Genomic DNA, 18,543 nt, shown 5'->3' with positions numbered 1-18,543 from the left:
TGTTGAGAGAGGGGAGGGGCAAGGGGCGAACGCCGTGCGGCGATTGGACTCCGTGTTTTGTTGACAGTTCGAACTGGGCGCCCTTGCGGCTTCTTCCCGGCGCGGCGCATGCGCTAGCCCTAAAACGTGTCAGGGGACAGGAAATGTACCGAGAGGGAAGGATTTAGGTGCTGCTCTGTGTGTTTTCCACAGCGGAAGCTTGGGAGGCGGAAAACATGGCTGCCTTGGCGATGGCAGCCAAGGACTCAGGGCGAGCTTTCTGCCTCTTCGCTGGCGTAAGGAAGGGCGCTGTTTCCTCTGGTGCAGGTAAGAGATGGAAGGTCCTGCCCCAACCAGGGAGGGAGCTTGCTTCTTTCGCTAAGGCGTGGCCTGCCTCAGGGCCGGATTTAGGTTTGATGAGGCCCTAAGCTACTGAAGGTAATGGGCCCTTTATATGTCCAGCTGTCCTTTGTCAACAACAATTTGTCACTGTTTTTTGTGTTGAATATATGCTAGATGGTAATTTATGGACCTAATAGGTATCTAAAACCATTTGCACATGTTGCTTTGCAACCAGTCCATGCAGAATGCAAGGTAAAGGTAAAGGGACCCCTGACCATTAGGTCCGGTTGTGACCGACTCTGGGGTTGTAGCGCTCATCTTGCTTTATTGGCCGAGGGAGCCGGTGTACAGCCATGTGGCCAGCATGACTAAGCCGCTTCTGGCGAACCAGAGCAGCGCACAGAAACGCTGTTTACCTTCCCGACGGAGTGGCACCTATTTATCTACTTGCACTTTGACATGCTTTCGAACTGCTAGGTTGGCAGGAGCAGGGACCGAGCAATGGGAGCTTACCCCGTCGCAGGGATTCAAACCACCGACCTTCTGATCGGCAAGTCCTAGGCTCTGTGGTTTAACCCACAGCGCCACCCGTGTCCCTATGCAGAATGTAAGCACCCTATATATAAGTGAGCAAACCAGTGATATTTTAGGGAGCAGGCTAGCAGGCAGGGCCCATTAATTACATCATTGGAGCCTACATAACATAAAACACTGTTGCTGTATGTAGGTTTTATTTTTTATTTTTTAACTTATATTTTGGAAATGTACATCTGGTTCTTTTTCCTTTAAAATTATTGCGGGCCCCCAAGAGAGTGGGGCCCTAAGCTGTACCTTGTTTAGCCATTCGGCACTGGCCTGCCTTGTGCAGGCTGGGGGGCGGATAATAGGAACACCTTAGAGCTTTAAGCTTGAATAAACAAAACATATGGGCGCCGTTTTTCTATGCATTGCAACATAGTAACGTGCAGCACAAAACCTATGTATGTTTATTGCTAGGGAGTAAGTCCTGCTTGTCGTCAATAAGTGGGCACGGTTTTGAAGTGTTACCATAACTGCTTCATCTGTCTTCAGAATAGCATGGGTGTAAGTAGCTCGAGCAAGGCTTAAATCCCTTATGATTTACAGATATATTTAGGAAGAGCAGCTCCTCAAGCAAACCCTGAACCACATTATATATTAACTCTGTAATTCTGTTCATTACGGCACTATTTGTAGATGTCCAAGGGTCTACATAACCCCATTGTGAAGCCAGATGTCCAGACACATATATGCATGCATTGGCTCAAGGGCTGAAGTGGCTCAGCTTTTTCATAATGCTCATCAGTGTTGTATTTCAGAGTTCTGAACCTAGTGGAACTGAGGCTGATTTCACTAGAATCTGCACTTTGGATTTGGCTTGTTCTGGAATATTTCCCTTGTGTGTGTTGGACCTTACAAAAGCCTTTAGAGAGAGCCTGTGTCACAATAATGTGTTGATGACATTGACTTGTGCTGATCACTAGTAGATACCATCCGCACAGGCTGTGGCCTATGCACTGCATGCTGGGCTCTTTCCATCTTTTTATTTACTTGGTGTGCATTGTTACACACCCATTTTAGCAGTGAATGCAGTTACGTAGAAAATCTACTCTGAGGGATTTCCCGTTTGATCACCTTTGTATCCAACTGTGTGTCGTGGAATGGCAAAGCTGGTAATTGGGAGCTTTCCTTAGCTTGTGTGCACTCTCTTTCTGAAGTAATTAAAATCAATAGTATAGTACTGAATGATATTGGAGATCATGTACCAGGTATATAATTGGTTTTACAGGCCATGGATTCTTTGTGTGGTTCCTTCTAATGCAGACTTGTAAATAAGCCAACAAAAACTACTAGTTTGCATTATTGTTGTTTTCACGTTTGCTGGCCGCAGAGGACAGGAAGCCTCTTCTCTGCAGCAAACATGGAAATGCAGCTTCTTAGGCTGCAACTCTAATGCCATCTACCTGGGCTCACTGAATTCAGTAGGAACACTACTTTGCACCTCCTTCAGCCCACTTGGCTTCTGTGCTTGCTGTGGAGGAAGGGAATTTGCTTCCTCTTGAGACTAGCATGAAACTAAGGGGGCTGAAAGAGGAGAGAGAATGATCTGTCCCTCCTCTGCCAGCCAGCTCATTCCTCTGCATGGATTTCCATACAGCTGCCTGCATGGGACTCTTTCTCATGTATGGTCGCTAGGTATGTTAAATATAAACACAAAACCTGTGCTAACATCAGCATTTTTGCTGGGGGGTGGGGAACTATTGCTGGTATATCAATGCATATCTGTTGGGTTATGATAAATCTCCTCAAAAGTATTACAAAGGGGAGATGGGCTTTGGGTGCTTTAACATTAATTCTTTGCTAGCTTTAAAAACATGTTGTGAGTGTGCTTTGTTACATATGTCTTTTCCAGTTGCATCATGGAGACGGGAGTGTAGTTCATATAGTGAACAGTTGTCCAGTAATGCAGATATGGTAAGAAACGTGTGTTACAATTAACATTCTAATCAGCCTACATATTTTTGAAAGTTTTCAAACTCAAAACATAGGATGATAGTGGTTTACACAGGTTGTACAATGACAATAAAGGTATTATTATTATTAAAGAAAATAATTATGTTGCAACTGCACTTTTTGCTGTGAAACTGCACAGGAGTCAGTATAAAATATATAAGAGTGTAATCAGGTATTTCTACTTTATTTAAGGCTCATTATCAACTGTAGACTATAAACATAGAAGACACCTTGTTAGAAGGTAGCTGAAGTAAAAATGAGTGTTTCAAAATTACAGTGTTTACAACAATCTTAATTTATTTACTCTGAAAACTGTGACGCATAAAATACAGAACTTGTTTGGCAAATAATTAAAAGAAACTTTGTGTCAAGTTGGAAAATGGTGCCAAAATTACCAAGGAAGAATGGCTAAGGCTGTCAGTGGTAGCTAGCCACAACAGCTATGTTCTGCCTCCCCTGTTGGTGGCAGTATGCCTCTGAATGCTTGTCTCTGGGATTCACAGGTGGGGAGACTGCTGTCTCGCTCAGGTTCTGCCAAGTGGCTTAGGCATTAGGTTAACAACAGGCTGCTGGCCTAGGTGGTCTCTTGGTCTGATCCACAAGGTCCTTCTTATGAATCTTTCCAAGTGATCTTAGGCCAATCACTGCCTCTCAGCCTATTTTATTTATTCATTTATTTCAGAAAAAATTATATACTGCTTAATTGTAGAAAAACCCCTCAAAGTGTTTTACAAAAAGGAAAAAACAAAAAACTACAACCATAATTGAAAACATACAGAAGGTTAAAACCACAATATAATAGATTAAAACAAATCAAAACTCACGCAAACTTTCTAAACATCTGGGTAGGCTTGTCCAAATATGAATGTCTTCAGTAGGCACAAAAAAAGAATACTGTGAAGGTGCCTGCCTGATATTAAATGTTTGACCACAGCCTGGTATAAATTACACTAGCCAATGCTTGTAAACCAAAGCGCCAGTAATATGGTTAAAATTTCTACCCCGCCTTTCCTGTACTAGGATGGTACACAAGGGATTGAGATGGGCTGAGTACATATATACGAGGGGAGACAATCAAGAAGATTGATCAATGATGGATTCTGTTCTTACATTTAAAGTTTAATATAAGAACTATGTGGCAATTTTAAGATAAGTTAAAAAACCGCCCAGAAGCAGCCTTTTGCTTTTTTTAGTCTATTCTATAAAACAGTTCTAACTAGAAGCCCCATTTGGTGGGTCAACCAAATAGACATGTACCATATATCTATGCTAGAGTCTGACCTAGGGCTGATTTTTGTGTAACATGTTGCAAGACACTTGTCCTGTATGATAGTATCATGTCTGCTTCAGCACATAAGCCAGCAGTTCTCAACCTGTGGGTCCCCAGATGTTGTTGGACTACAACTCCCATCATCCCTGAGCTCTGTCCTTTCTAGCTAGGGGTGATGGGAGTTGTAGTTCAACATCTGGGGACCCACAGGCTGAGAAAGGCTGACTTAAGCAGTCAGTACTAAAAGAAAGTAGAAAGACACTTCTGCTAAAACTATTTCTGTTTCAGCCTGTGCCAATGGACAACCCCTATAAGGAACCCCCTAAAAAGTGTGTCTTGTGTGGGGTAGCTGTTGACTACAAAAATGTACAGGTAAATTCCTCTGTATTTGTGTTTGTTGTCAAGGTGTACTAAAGAAAGCTAAGCAAAATCCGGCCTATGCTTATCGGAGATCATGCTAGTTCACTTGTACACTCCTACGTGTTACAAGAATACTGCTTCAGGGCGGTACTTTTGCAACATTTCTGTTCCTTTCATGCGGCTCCCTTCACCTAGGAGTGAATGCCACTGGCACTAAATATGTAAAATTAAAATTCACTCTTTTAGAATACACTCAGGAATACGTGCAAGGAAAATATAACAAGATCATTTGCATGTTGGAAATCCAAAGTATGCCTTGGACATATGCCAAATCCCCATGGTTATTATGACTTAAAGGTGCGGAGGCAGGATAATTGCAGGAATGCAGAATACTGTGCTTGCCCAGCACATGTGGTTGATAGGGTGTCACCTTGCAAGTACAATAATTCTACACCTAATAATCAAGAGTAGGAGGTGTAAAGCCAAGTAAAGCAAGCATAGAAACAGGATTGCATTTGGAATAAAGTATATAACATTGCTGGATCTCTTAACCACGGCTATTTCAGGATTATCTTGTGGGCTCATGTGCTTCTTCTCTTGCATACAAAATAGTTTCTATACCTGTGGTACAGTGTTAAGCCTCACCCAGTCTTAAGTGCACGGGGCCTCTACTTTGGTTTATCCTACCAATCCTCTGGTCTTCCTTTGGATTTCCACTTTGCAGACTGACTGGCCATACAAAACAGAAACTACATTTTAAATTGTTTTCTGCTTGTGAAATTTCAGTACTTAATTTTCTTTAAATATTGCATGATTAGTATGTTTAAATGAACTGTGGAGATTTGCTACCAAATGTAAAAAAAAAAAGAGAAATCAAAATGTTGCTTAATATTTGTTAATTTCTTTCCTCCTTCAACAGCTTTTATCACAGTTTATTTCGCCATACTCTGGTCACATTTTTGGAAGGCATATAACAGGTATGTGAAAGATTTAGCAGTATTATATTTAAGGTAAATGCTTCACTAATTAATTTTAAGGCTATTTAAATAGCCAGCCACCTTTGACCTGTGCATCATTCTGAATTATATTGAATTTGGTTTCTAAAACTTAAATCGAGACCAGTCTTGAGTGCTTATATTTTTAAAGGCCCCTTAATAGGTTTAATCTGCACTGATAAAGGAATTGATCGTTTGATGTTTTCAAATGAAGTGGCTTTTTAGGGTTTTTTTGATTTTACAGGCTTATGTATGAAGAAGCAGCAAGAGGTTGCAAAAAATATTAAAAGAGCCCGACAACTGGGTGAGCATCTTTTTAAAATATGGAGGTACTTAGATGTTTTGCAAATTGCTTTGTTTCTAAAGCTTCTGAATTTATTATGTTGCAGGATTTATGTCGGTTACATATAAGGACCCAACATTCCTCAGCGACCCTAAAGTATGTAGTATCAAATATCCAGAATGAATTATGTTAACTGTACTTAATAAAACTGATTTTGTAACTGATTTGTAGTCATTCCTGGTACATCCTTAATAAGCAAACCACTAGCACGTCAGATACGATCCTGTTAATTCTGCTGTATACAGAGTACACAGGATTGCCATGTGAATGGCAGAATGCTTCTCCTCTGTGCTAATAATCATGTCATTCTTCAAATGGCTGTCATTTTGTATGCAAGATGGAAAACATGCTGTCATAAAATGAAGTAAAAACTTTATAAAGAAGGAAACACATGCTGTCATGCCTAACAATAAAGATACCTACTTGGAAGCAAGTGTCTATGTCTAATGGGGCTTACCCCTAGGTAGGTGTAGGCTTGGCGCATCTGTGTGCTATATTAAGGTAAAGGTAAAGGTACCCCTGCCCGAACGGGCCAGTCTTGACAGACTCTGGGGTTTGTGCGCCCATCTCACATCTATTGGCCGGGGGCCAGCGCTGTCCGGAGACACTTCCGGGTCACGTGGCCAGCGTGACAAAGCTGCATCTGGCGAGCCAGCGCAGCACACGGAACGCCGTTTACCTTCCCGCTGGTAAGCGGTACCTATTTATCTACTTGCACCCAGGGGTGCTTTCGAACTGCTAGGTTGGCAGGCGCTGGGACCGAGCAGCGGGAGCGCACCCCGCCGCGGGGATTAGAACCGCCGACCTGACGATCGGCAAGCCCTAGGCGCTGAGGCTTTAACCCACAGCGCCACCCGCGTCCTTGTGTGCTATATTACTATGTACTATATTGAATTGAAGGCTAAACATGGTTTCGTGTCAGCCTAGAGAGAAATGGGCAAGACCTTAATACAAATATTTCATTCATGATACTGCCTTTGATTGTGTTCCACTAATCCATTTTCCACACGGAGCAATATAGTACATAGTAACATAGTACATAGTGTGCTATATTACTATGTACTATATTGCTCCGTGTGGAAAATGGATTAGTGGAACACAATCAAAGGCAGTATCATGAATGAAATATTTGTATTAAGGTCTTGCCCATTTCTCTCTAGGCTGACACGAAACCATGTTTAGCCTTCAATTCAGCCGCTTCGCTTTCAAGCACAGCATGTTACTTAATCGGTTATAACCATTTTGTATCCTCCTGCTGACAGAAGACTCTGATCCAGTGGTGGTGGTGATTTCCCCCTGCTTTCCTCTGCAGACCTGTGCACCACCCCCTTCTGCTCCAGAGGGTTGGTGGACCCTTTGGAATTACCATATTTTTTGCTCTGTAAGACTCACTTTTTCCCTCCTAAAAAGTAAGGGGAAATGTGTGTGTGTTTTATGGAGCGAATGCAGGCTGCGCAGCTATCCCAGAAGCCAGAACAGCAAGAGGGATTGCTGCTTTCACTGCGCAGCGATCCCTCTTGCTGTTCTGGCTTCTGGGATTCAGAATATTTTTTTTCTTGTTTTCCTCCTTATAGAGCGAAAAATATGGTACATGGGAGGCAGCATGAGAACCTGAAGAGGGGAGGAAAATCACCTCTCCTTTCCCTCAAGATAAGCCTCCACTGGATCAAAGAGGAACAACTGGATAAAAGCCAAGAAATATTGTTGCATTCTTAGTCCAAACATGGTACTATCAGTACAGTACATTTTATGCTCAAGTCTTCCACCAGGGATAATCCCTGTGGAAAATAAGGGATACAAAATCTACTGAGGAAGAAACTAGACTATTTTGTTTCCCCCCCAAATTGTGGGGATTAATGCTGGTTTAATTTTTGATGGGTGAGTTTTCATAAACAAGACTTCCCCTCCCAGAGACCATGAACAAATGGACAGTTACATAGGCAACAATTTCTGGGGGGAAATAAATCCTTTATCTGTACTGAAAGGGATTAAAAACTTGGAGATACTCTGTGTTCTTCAGGCTCTTTTGTAACATCCTCATCAGGTTCAGTGTCACTGGTTGGAATGTTTGTTTCTTGGTCACTATTCTTTTGGTCCTCCCGAAATAGATTTCGACGAAGTTTGAAAGATCGTAGCCTTTTGAATGGCTTTGGTCCACTTGTAGTTACAGTAGCCTTTCGCTTAATTACCTGCCTTGTCTCAGCTTCAGGGAAACTATTTTCTTTGAACATTAAGGTCAGCCAGTCCATTATTTTTGTGTTGTGGTCAATGTTGCAGCAATGCTTAGAAATCTGTCTTCCTTTTAAAGTAACACTGCTTGACTGCAGTCCAGAATTTGGGAAAAAGTTTTGCAAAGCCTGACAGAGGAAGATATTTTCTTTCGGTTCATCTGGGTGACTTTTCTTCGTTTGGGTAACTTCTGAAACAGACAGAGGGTATTTTCTTTTGATATAACAGCTACAGCAGCCTACAAGACTTCCAAGTGCATAGAACAGCAGCTGCTTGACTGGTAACTATTTAATGAGCAGTCCTAAGACTTTGGCAAGCCTCAAGTCCCTTGATTTGGATGATGTGACAAACTATGGTTAAGGAAAGGCAAAAGCATGGGGCCTGAGACTTGCTGAAGCCTTTTCATATTGTGCGAAACTACAGCTTAATAAAACATCCAACCATAGCATATGTGAAATAGCAGCTCATACATTCTAAATATCTGAACTATTTGCTTAACATGCCTTTTGCAACATCAGGGTCATTTCTAGACAAGTAAGTATCAATAATAATAATAATTTATTATTTGTACCACACACTTTCCCCAGCCACTCTGGACAGCTTCCAACAACAATTAAAAATACATTAAAAACTTCCCTGAACAGGGCTGCCTTCAGATGTATTCTAAATGTCAGGTAGTTGTTGTTCTCTTTGACATCTGATGGGAGGGCACCACTACCGAGAAGGGCCTCTGCCTGGTTCCCTGTAGCTTTGCTTCTTGCAATGAGGGAACCGCCAGAAGGCCCTCGGCGCTGGACCTCAGCGTCTGGGCAGAATGATTGGGGTGGAGATGCTCCTTCAGGTATACTGGGCCGAGGCCGTTTATATTATCTATATATCTATATCAGAGGTAGCCAGCCTGGTGTCATCCAATTGGCTGTTGTATTCCTAACCATTACCGACCCCTGTCAGCTTGGCCAGGGGTCAGGGTGGTGAAAGCTGAAGTCCAATAACAGCAGTAGGGCACTGCGTAGCCTATTCCTGATCTATGCTCTTGATTCCTATTGTAGAATTCTGAGCAGTGCCTGGTTTACCACTTGATTAAGTGTGTAAGCTCTTTTTACAGGAGCAAAGGCTGACAAGTAAACTGAAGATGCCAAATGTAAAGGGAATCCAGTGACAATTCATAAACGCACCCCTGCTTTCGAATTGGAACCAAGAGATTGAATTTAAGATCCTAGGACGGGTATTGAAGTAGGAACCTGTAGCTCTTACTCTTCTGTCTCCTACATTTCTATGGAGCTTTCACTAAAGGGGAATGAGGGTTCCTATTTCAGCTCTGGAAGATTACGTACCCTGTCAGTTTAATGAGATGGAACAGAAAGTTAGGTGTTTTACGTTACCTGCAGTTTGCATCTGTTCTTTTTTCCTTCGTACTTCTTGTCTCAGTTGATCTACCTCTGCTAGCAGATTCTCTACTGATCTTTCACTATCTGCTACTTTACTGCCTATATTCTAGGAGAGAGGGAAAATATGGGACACCTTGTGGAATAAATTGTCATCTTATCCGTATACAAATAATTCATAAAATAGCTTAATCAAAACGTTTAACAGCTAACTGATGATGGCTATCCTCTACCTCCACAGTTGGAAGTAGCAAGGCTTCTGAATACCAGCTGCTGGAAATCACAGAAAGGGAGAGAGTTGGTCTTGCACTCATGTTCTGCTTACTGGTCTCCCACAGGCGTCTGGTTGGCTACTGTGAGAACAGGATACTGGACTAAATGGGCCACTGGCCTGATGCAGCAGAGCTATTCTTATAAAACTGAGGCACACTCTATGTGTGCTGTTGGAGACTAGATAATGCTGTCACCGAACACTTAACTTCCTGAATAAAAGTTGTGTGATTAAGCTTTCAGGTGACCCCAGAACAACAGGTTTTTCTGGAATACAGCCTAAATAAGTGTAATTCTGCACATGGCACTCATTTCCCTACCTATGGTTATTTCTAGGATACACAATAATATTATATCTGCCTGGTGCACAAGTTAATGGGGTTTACTTTCCCCTAATTTCCAGCTTCAGGACATTTTGCATCAACATTTCTTCATATAGATTGTGTTGCCAAACACTTATTTCAAACTTTGTGTTACTGGTTAAAAGGTGCGTGAGAAGTTTTCCAAAAGCATGTAACTTACCTCCATTTCCTCCTGCAAGGTGGCAGACATTTCAGCAGTCTTCAGAACCTCTTTTAGAGACCCATCTTCATTAAAAAATTCTGACCTTTTGATACAAAAAAGAAAATCTAGAATGTACTATTTCCATCTGCCATTTTATGGAAAGTGGATTTTGAAATCTCTAAATTTTGGCATCGACAACTGAACACAACCTTCAAAAAAAAGGTAAAGGACCCCTGACAGTTAAGTCCAGTTGCAGACGACTCTGAGGTTGCGGCGCTCATCTCACTTTACAGGCCAAGGGAGCCGGCGTTTGTCCGCAGACAGTTTTTCTGGGTCATGTGACCAGCATGACTAAGCCGCATCTGGTAAAATCAGAGCAGCGCACGGAAACGCCGTTTACCTTCCTGCCACAGCGGAACCTATTTATCTACTTGCACTGGTGTGCTTTTGAACTGCTAGGTTGGCAGGAGCTGGGACAGAGCAACGGGAGCTCACCCTGTTGCAGGGATTCGAACCACCGACCTTCAGATCGGCAAGCCCAAGAGGCTCAGTGGTTTAGACTACAGCACTACCCGCGTCCCTTAGCTGACATGAAAACCTATAGGAATAAGGAAATCTCAAGCACTAGGGCATTTAGGAGACAATGCTCGCTGATGGAATTGCTGGTTAAAATAAGACAAGTTTGTTTATAGCAAGTTAAAAGTCAAACTCCAGTGTAGTGAGTGGAGTTCTTAAAATAATGCAAGTACATGTTTTTCCTTAGTAAACATCAGACAGTCCAGCTTTCTAGGCTGAAGCCTACCATCCACCCCTCTTTTTAAAAATTACTTATCCCAACAGTGAAATTGAGCCACTGAGAAACAAGAGGGGAGAATCCTGAGGTTTGCAGAATTAAAACAAAACAAAACTTTTTAACACCGCTGAAAGAGGAGCAGCACTTAAAACAAAAGTCCAGTGAGGACTGAGCATGCTCGTAAGATATAAGCAGGCCCAGAATGCTGAGTGTCAGGTGAAAGAGAAAAATGGAAAGCTGAAGGAGGAAGGTTAATTGCTTGGCCCTCATTGTGATCTGGTCCACATATGGCACTAAGCATAAATGCACAAGCTCACAAGTACTTGCAGCAGAAATTGCAAGCACTTTGCTCCTGCCTGAATCTGGGTTTGTGGTTTGTCTCACTTGACAAGCTGCAAGCGATAGCCAAGGTTTGTTCTTGGCTTACTGTCCAGTGTTTGTCGGAGGGAGACAGACCACAAGGCTGAGGTTTAAATACAACACTATGCCAAACAATGGCTTTGCTGCAGGTAGCACAGCACCATGAGGACTGAAGGAGCAAAGTGGCCACTATTTCTGCTTTGATTACCTGTGCACTCAGGCTTAGCTATGGTTTAGCTTGATTTTACATGCATACTGGGCCAATTTGCAATATCCAGGAAGAGGCCATAGCTGGAACGGGAGCACTCCTATTAGGGGAGATGAAGACACACTGGATTATTTTAAAATGCTTAAAAATGGAAAGCATAATGCTGGTGGTCAACAAAAGAGGTTTAAAGACTGTCTCAAGGCAAATCTAAAAAAATGTAGTATAAACACTGACAACAGGGAAACACTGGCCTGCGAGCGCTCCAGTTGGACAACAGCTTTTACCAAAGGTGTCATGGGCTTTGAAGAAACTCAAACTCAGAACGCAAGGGAGAAATGTGCCAAGAGGAAGGCACGCTTGGCAAATCCACACTGTGATCAACTCCCGCCCGGAAACCAATGTCCCCACTGTGGAAGGACGTGTGGATCCATATATATATATATATGCGCGCGCGCACACACACACACACACACACACACACACCCCTATGCTGCTAGCTGGCAATCATTTGGAGTCGCCAAAAACACAATGCAAAAAATTAAAACATCCTTTTCATACCTGTGTTTTGCAACTGCTTTACAATAGCCGGAAGAAATACAAGAACCAGACGCGGTATGGTATCCGTGCTCTTCTGCCATTCTCAAATTGGCAATAACAAGAGGAACTTTCTGAAAAGGACTTAAAGGATAAATAGAAGAATTTAATATAACTACAATGGGAAGGTTTACTGAGTGCATGAAATAGTGCCATTCCATTATTAATTCTTAATACAACTTACTTTTGGGAAGAGTTGTATAGGATTGCTTTGTGCATGCCACTAAGTTCAATGGGGTTTACTCCCAGGTTTGCAGCTTTACAAAAAAATCTTATACATTCTTACCTGCGAGTTAAGACTACTGAGCTCAGAGGAACTTACTTCTGAGTAAACTTGCTCAGAAATATGCTTTTAATATTTTAAGACTGAACACTGCTCAGACACAAACTAATCCCGTGGTTGTCTTGGAACTTACAAAGATTGCCTAGTGCAATTGCTATTACCGTATTAACTAGACGCTATGTGCCATTGAATCTAATTCACACCTTAATTTTCGCAAGGTGTGCATTAGATTCAAGTAAATACGGTACTATGCTTCGTTACAGTTTGCTATCACTTGCACCACATCAGCTCTCAAGCTTTTTGCGCTAATGTGATGTTGGGTCTCTCCTGCACATTTCTGTAGAGCTATCACAAGTCTGATTACGTGTAAGATTGCAGCCAATGATATTAAGAGTAAGAAAGTGAAATTTCAACAGAAAGAAATCATTTCCATTGCAAGATTTCCTCCAAATTTCAAAGGAAAAGAGATTAACCCAAGAAAGTGATTAGCTATATTTCACTGAGTTACAGAAGTGCACTAAAGGGTAATGAATATACTTACCCTTCTTGCGGTTTATGTAAGGCATATTCAAGTTTGTAAGTGGATAAATTTGAAGACGTTGGGCTGAAAGTCAGTAACAGAAAAACAAGGCCCTGATTTGACAAGTGTGACTGTAAATGCTTATGAAGGAGTTGCTCTCTGAACGTCATTGTCTGGTCAGTATTACGCCTGAGTTTGTACCAGCCCACCACAGTCTGGAAGAGAAATGGCAATCTGAAAATTAGATATAGCTTCTTTAAACAACAACAACAACAACAACAACTTATTATTTATACCCTGCCCATCTAGCTGGGGTTCCCCCAGCCACTCTGGGCAGCTTCCAACAAAACACTAAAATACAATAACCTATTAAACATTAAAAGCTTCCCTAAACAGGGCTGCCTTCAGATGTCTTCTAAAAGTTTGGTAGTTATTTTTCTCTTTGACATCTGGTGGGAGGGTGTTCCACAGGGCGGGTGCCACTACCGAGAAGGCCCTCTGTCTGGTTCCCTGTAACCTCACTTCTCGCAGACAGGGAACCGCCAGAAGGCCCTTGGCACTGGACCTCAGTGTCCAGGCAGAACGATGGGGGTGGAGACGCTCCTTCAGGTATACTGGACCAAGGCCGTTTAGGGCTTTAAAGGTCAGCACCAACACTTTGAATTGTGCTCGGAAACGTGCTGGGAGCCAGTGTAGGCCTTTCAAGACTGGTGTTATATGGTCTCGGCGGCCGCTCCTAGTCACCAGTCTAGCTGCCGCATTCTGGATTAGTTGTAGTTTCCGGGTCACCTTCAAAGGTAGTCCCACATAGAGCACATTGCAGTAGTCCAAGCGAGAGATAACTAGAGCATGCACCACTCTGGCAAGACAGTCTGCGGGCAGGTAGGGTCTTAGCCTGCGTACCAGACGGAGTTGATAAACAGCTGCCCTGGACACACAATTGACCTGCGCCTCCATGGACAGCTGTGAGTCCAGAATGACTCCCAGGCTGCGCCCCTGGTCCTTCAGGGGCACAGTTACCCCAATCAGGACCTGGGAGTCCTCCATACCCGCCCATCTCCTGTCCCCCCAAAATTACTTCTGTCTTCAACCTCAATCTGTTAGCCGCCATCCATCCTCCAACCGCCTCCAGACACTCACATAGGACCTTCACCGCCTTCACTGGTTCTCATACCTCTTGCATAATGACTGAGAGTCACCCTATTGCTGGTGCTAAAAGGTGATTGCAGGTTGTAACAACAACCATGTGCCCATAATGTGAAAAATTGAAAACCATGTCACTGGCAGATCAACTGTTTGCATGTTCGCTCTAAAGTATGGTCCACTGTATTCATTTGAGCTTTTTTGCCAATAAGTGTGTGGAGATAGCAGTCAAAAGCTGCAATCCTAGACACACTTATACTTACTTGGAGTAAGCCCACTGAACTCACTGGGACTTACCTAAAAGTAAAACCTGCCTGTACATGTCTAATAAGAACCAGTCTGTAGGATATTATGCATGCATTTAAACAAGAATATAGTAGTAATCTATGGTATTCATACATTTCTGTTTTGTGAAGAGGTTAGTTCTAAATGCAAAATACCTTTTTGCAACTCGACAATATATTATTCAGCAGTGGCTCGTTCAATTCTCCTGCCGAGTTGTAAAAGCTGGAAAAGATAAGAGGAATCCCAAGGGCAACAGAGATGTTGAATCAAAGACATTTCTAGAGTGGCATTGGTTTTTATTACTAAGCTTCACACATTTGCTCATACAGCAAATGAACACAGGGTATAATGATAATTTCCATAAAAATACAGAAATCAAATCCTTTAGACCTTTGGAAGAGAAGGAAGTCATGGAGAAAATCATGTAACATCTTCTACCCTGAAATAATAATCACTTTGTTTGCTTTACTGACTTTCCATATGTATTGTTCAACATCAATTGAAGGCATATTTATTTACCCTGGCTTTTGCTGCATGACAACCCTAACATCAATGATTGGTTGCTAAAATTGATGTTTGCATTTTTTTTTATCCTTGTTTTTAAATTTTTGTTGGTTGTACATTGCCCTGAACTCCTATGGAGGACATGCAACTAATAAATGCCCTGAATAAATAAATAAAAATACAGTGGTACCTCGGGTTAAGTACTTAATTCGTTCCGGAGGTCCGTTCTTAACCTGAAACTGTTCTTAACCTGAAGCACCACTTTAGCTAATGGGGCCTCCTGCTGCCACTGTGCAGCCGGAGCACGATTTCTGTTCTCATCTTGAAGCAAAGTTCTTAACCCGAGGTAATATTTCTGGGTTAGCGGAGTCTGTAACCTGAAGCGTCTGTAACCTGAACTCTCTAAACATGCTTCCCTTGCTTACTTAAACAGAAAACATTTATCTGTGAGCAAGCCCCACTGAAATAAGTTTCCTCAGGCATGCATATTCTGTTACCATGATCCAAGGCTCTGACTGAATCCAACGCATGAAGTGCTCCGTGCAAGGGGGAGGGTTTTACTATCCCCTTGTATGAAACAGAATTCAAGTTTCTTTCTGAAATAGGGTACAGCACTTACCTGAAGGGTTGGTAGCATGGAATGTGACTTTGTATATCTGAAAATGAAACGACATCTTACTTTCCCCTGAATGATTGTGTAGGCATATCACTGCACAATGTGGTCTGCTGACAGTAATAACTGAATTCTGTGTTCAGTCACAACCTTATAAGATACTCAAATAATTTTAGTATTTATTACATCTGCTAGTCGCTTTGTACAAAAAAAGTCTTAAAGCGACTTAAGATGAAGTACTGCTAAAATCAACTAAAAGTCAGAAAAATTAAGAACAATGTACAATATAAAATTCCTAAAATGCTCGCCCACATTCCGTTTATATACTTCAAACAGTGGATAAGCAGAAGTCCATGTGACTAAAGAGCCTTGAAAAAGAAGTATACAGCTGGGTATATCCACAAAAATCACACATCATAGGTATTTTCTCTCATGTGTATACTGACACACAAACTACTACAGTAAATTTGAAGATCTATATAATTTTTCTTCCTCAAAAACAAATGCAAAACAAATTGGGCAGGCCTTTGATCACATTTGTTCTCTTTCTGCTGCTCTGAAGAGATAGGAGTGTCAAGGGACCATTATGAAAAGCTGTATAGAAATAAAAGAACTACACAGCCACAGGACAAACATGGAGATAACACTATTCCTGGTAGGGGAGGGAAAGGACCAGTTGCGGTATAAAATAGATCCTGCTGCTAGACATCATGGGATCCCACAGAATGACTTCACAGCAGCTCAGAAGCAATGCAGTACCATCACCGCATTCAAATACAGTGGTGCCTCGCAAGACGAAAAGAATCCGTTCTATGATTCTCTTCGTCTAGCAGTTTTTTCGTCTTGCAAAGCAAGCCCATTGAAGGATTAGCGGATTAGCGCTATTAGTGGCTTTTAGCGGCTTATCTGCTGATCGGATCAGCTGATCAGCGGCTTAGAAAAAAAAAGGGGGGGAACCAGCAGGAACTCGCAAGACATTGTCGTCTTGCGAAGCAAGCCCATAGGAAATTCGTTTTGCGAAGCACCTCCAAAACGGAAAACTCTTTCGTCTAGCGAGTTTTCCGTCTTGCGAGGCATTCGTCTTGCGGGGCACCACTGTATACTGGTACACTCATGCACTAATAATATTTTACAAGCGCCACATAATGTTCATTCCGCCCCACAGGCAATGCATCGGTTGGTAGCTGACTTACCAATTGTATACACAACTTCAGCACCATCCATCTGAGAGTCAGTAATGATGTCCTTGGCTTCAGATTTCACCTCCCCAAGAAGGAATCCTTCCTTTGCAATTGAAGAAACACCAAAGTTACGCATCACTAACAGGAGCTGTATAATCAGTATTATTATTGTTGTTGTTGTTTTTAAACCACTTTATATTTTGAATAAAGAAATCTCAAAGCGGTTTGCAACCTACATTAAAACATCAAATAAAACAATCCCGAATAAAACATTACTGAAGAAAGTAAAATATAATGTATACATCCAAAGTAACAAAATGAACAGGAATCTAAAATATTAGATTTCAAAACAAAATGTTACAAAGGAGGTCAACTACAGAATGCATATTTAAAGCAGCAAAGTTAGCAAAACAAAACAATTTTTTCAAAAGAAAACATTACTAAAAGAAGTCAAATATAAAACGCTCATTTAAAACAGCATAATTTAAGGGCTGGGCCTGGACGGAAGTATTTGAGTCGTCCCCCTTCAAAAAGCAGATCAAATCGCACCCTTTGCCACTGACTAGTCCCAAACTTTAGCAAAATTGGAAGCATATTCTAACATTGGATGCTTCCAGGTGACCTGGCCATGAAGCATCCATCATAGCTGTTTTGCAAGGAGGTTAGGCGACGTTGTGTCAAGCGAGTAGTGGCTATGGAGTGTCAGACTACGACTAGGACCCGGGAGTTCTGCGAGGAGGGAAATTTGAAATACATATATCTCAAGCACGCCCAAGACACAGCGGAGACACACGGCAGCATTTTATGGAGACGTGAAATCTTCCTAGGGAGGAGGGGAAGCTCAATTTAAACCGTGCTTTTAAGAGGGGTCGCAGAGAGGGTTACGGTCCCTCTGTTGTTACAGACCCACGCAGGGCACCGGGCTGGCTGCGCGCACAAAGCACTCGGGTTTGGGAGTCACACGAGACGCGAGGCAACTCTTCTCAAAGTAAGTGGTGGAGAGGGGGGTCTGCGCGCGTTGCAGCTCCGTCGCTGTCTTAAAGTGGGAAATGCACACGTGCATATATACACGCATGCATACAAACATATAAGCAGGAGTGAAACTTGGTGCGGGAAGGGGCAGCCACGGCAGGAGATGCGCCCTCACTTGGCCTCTGCACAAACACATACTACACAACAACAACAACACGCCCTGGCTCCCTTTTACGCATAAAGCACCCGAGCTCCCATTAAACAAGGACAAGAGGTGCCGGGGCGAAAGCACTTCCTCGGGGTAACCCGAAAGCACCCCCGTCCACTCCATGCGTAATGGCGATGGGGATGTTCGCCAACACGGGGCGAAGGGCACCTTTTTACGCACAGTGTCGGAGCCGCTGTTGACATGGTGGAAAGCGAGCGCGCCCACGAAGGCGCCCGAGAGGAGGGCCGTCGTGCTCTCGGCGGCTGCCATGGCCGGATCCGCGCCCAACGGGCCTGTTCAGCCGCGCGGCGGAAGGCGGGCGAGGCCGGTGGGGAAGGAAGCGAGGCCGGCTGCGAGAGGAGCAATGGCCGCGCCCGGCCCTGGAGACCCGACGAGGGAGGAGGCGGAGACATCGGGCGCCCAGAGGAAAAGAGGCCGCCCACTGGCACACAGAGAAAGGGATCTAAAGGGATCTATATTTGTCTCCGTCGATCGAAACCAAATAAAGACACGTGTGTGTGTACATAAGGAATCAGTACACACACGCAAAGCGTTTATCTGGTTTTTATTAAGATACACGCGAGAAACAAGGAATCATTGCAGGTGTCTTTCTTTGGCTTTTATTAACACACAAACAATAAACATAAGGAAACACACACACACGTGCGTT

At 42.9% G+C, this 18,543-nt stretch overlaps 2 protein-coding genes across 4 annotated transcripts; one reads left to right on the top strand and one right to left on the bottom strand.

Annotated features, from left to right (window-relative positions):
• Positions 1-148: 148 nt before the first annotated feature.
• On the top strand, positions 149-5,985 carry MRPS18C (mitochondrial ribosomal protein S18C). The gene is made up of 6 exons (XM_081207483.1): positions 149-306; positions 2,753-2,814; positions 4,412-4,495; positions 5,403-5,460; positions 5,723-5,782; positions 5,868-5,985. Exons 1-6 carry the CDS (start codon positions 216-218, stop codon positions 5,942-5,944), a joined length of 432 nt encoding a protein of 143 aa, XP_081063609.1. The 5' UTR covers positions 149-215; the 3' UTR covers positions 5,945-5,985.
• A 1,783-nt stretch (positions 5,986-7,768) lies between these two features.
• On the bottom strand, positions 7,769-18,274 carry ABRAXAS1 (abraxas 1, BRCA1 A complex subunit). Of its 3 annotated transcripts, none has more exons than XM_081207207.1 (9): positions 18,042-18,274; positions 16,706-16,796; positions 15,519-15,555; positions 14,551-14,617; positions 12,989-13,182; positions 12,129-12,248; positions 10,228-10,312; positions 9,433-9,544; positions 7,769-8,240 (listed from the first exon to the last, which is right to left on the bottom strand). In XM_081207207.1, the coding sequence occupies exons 1-9, from the start codon at positions 18,141-18,143 to the stop codon at positions 7,810-7,812; spliced, it is 1,239 nt and encodes a 412-aa protein (XP_081063333.1). In that variant the 5' UTR covers positions 18,144-18,274; the 3' UTR covers positions 7,769-7,809. The 3 variants fall into 3 exon arrangements, with proteins under 3 accessions (XP_081063333.1, XP_081063334.1, XP_081063335.1); XM_081207208.1 differs by having other exon boundaries at positions 18,054-18,273; XM_081207209.1 differs by having other exon boundaries at positions 16,706-16,792; positions 18,054-18,248.
• Positions 18,275-18,543: the final 269 nt, after the last annotated feature.

This window comes from Podarcis bocagei (genome assembly GCF_964188305.1).
Source record: "Podarcis bocagei genome assembly, chromosome: 9".
NCBI classification, from domain to species: domain Eukaryota; kingdom Metazoa; phylum Chordata; class Lepidosauria; order Squamata; family Lacertidae; genus Podarcis; species Podarcis bocagei.
This window is presented reverse-complemented; position numbering and strand designations above follow the sequence as displayed.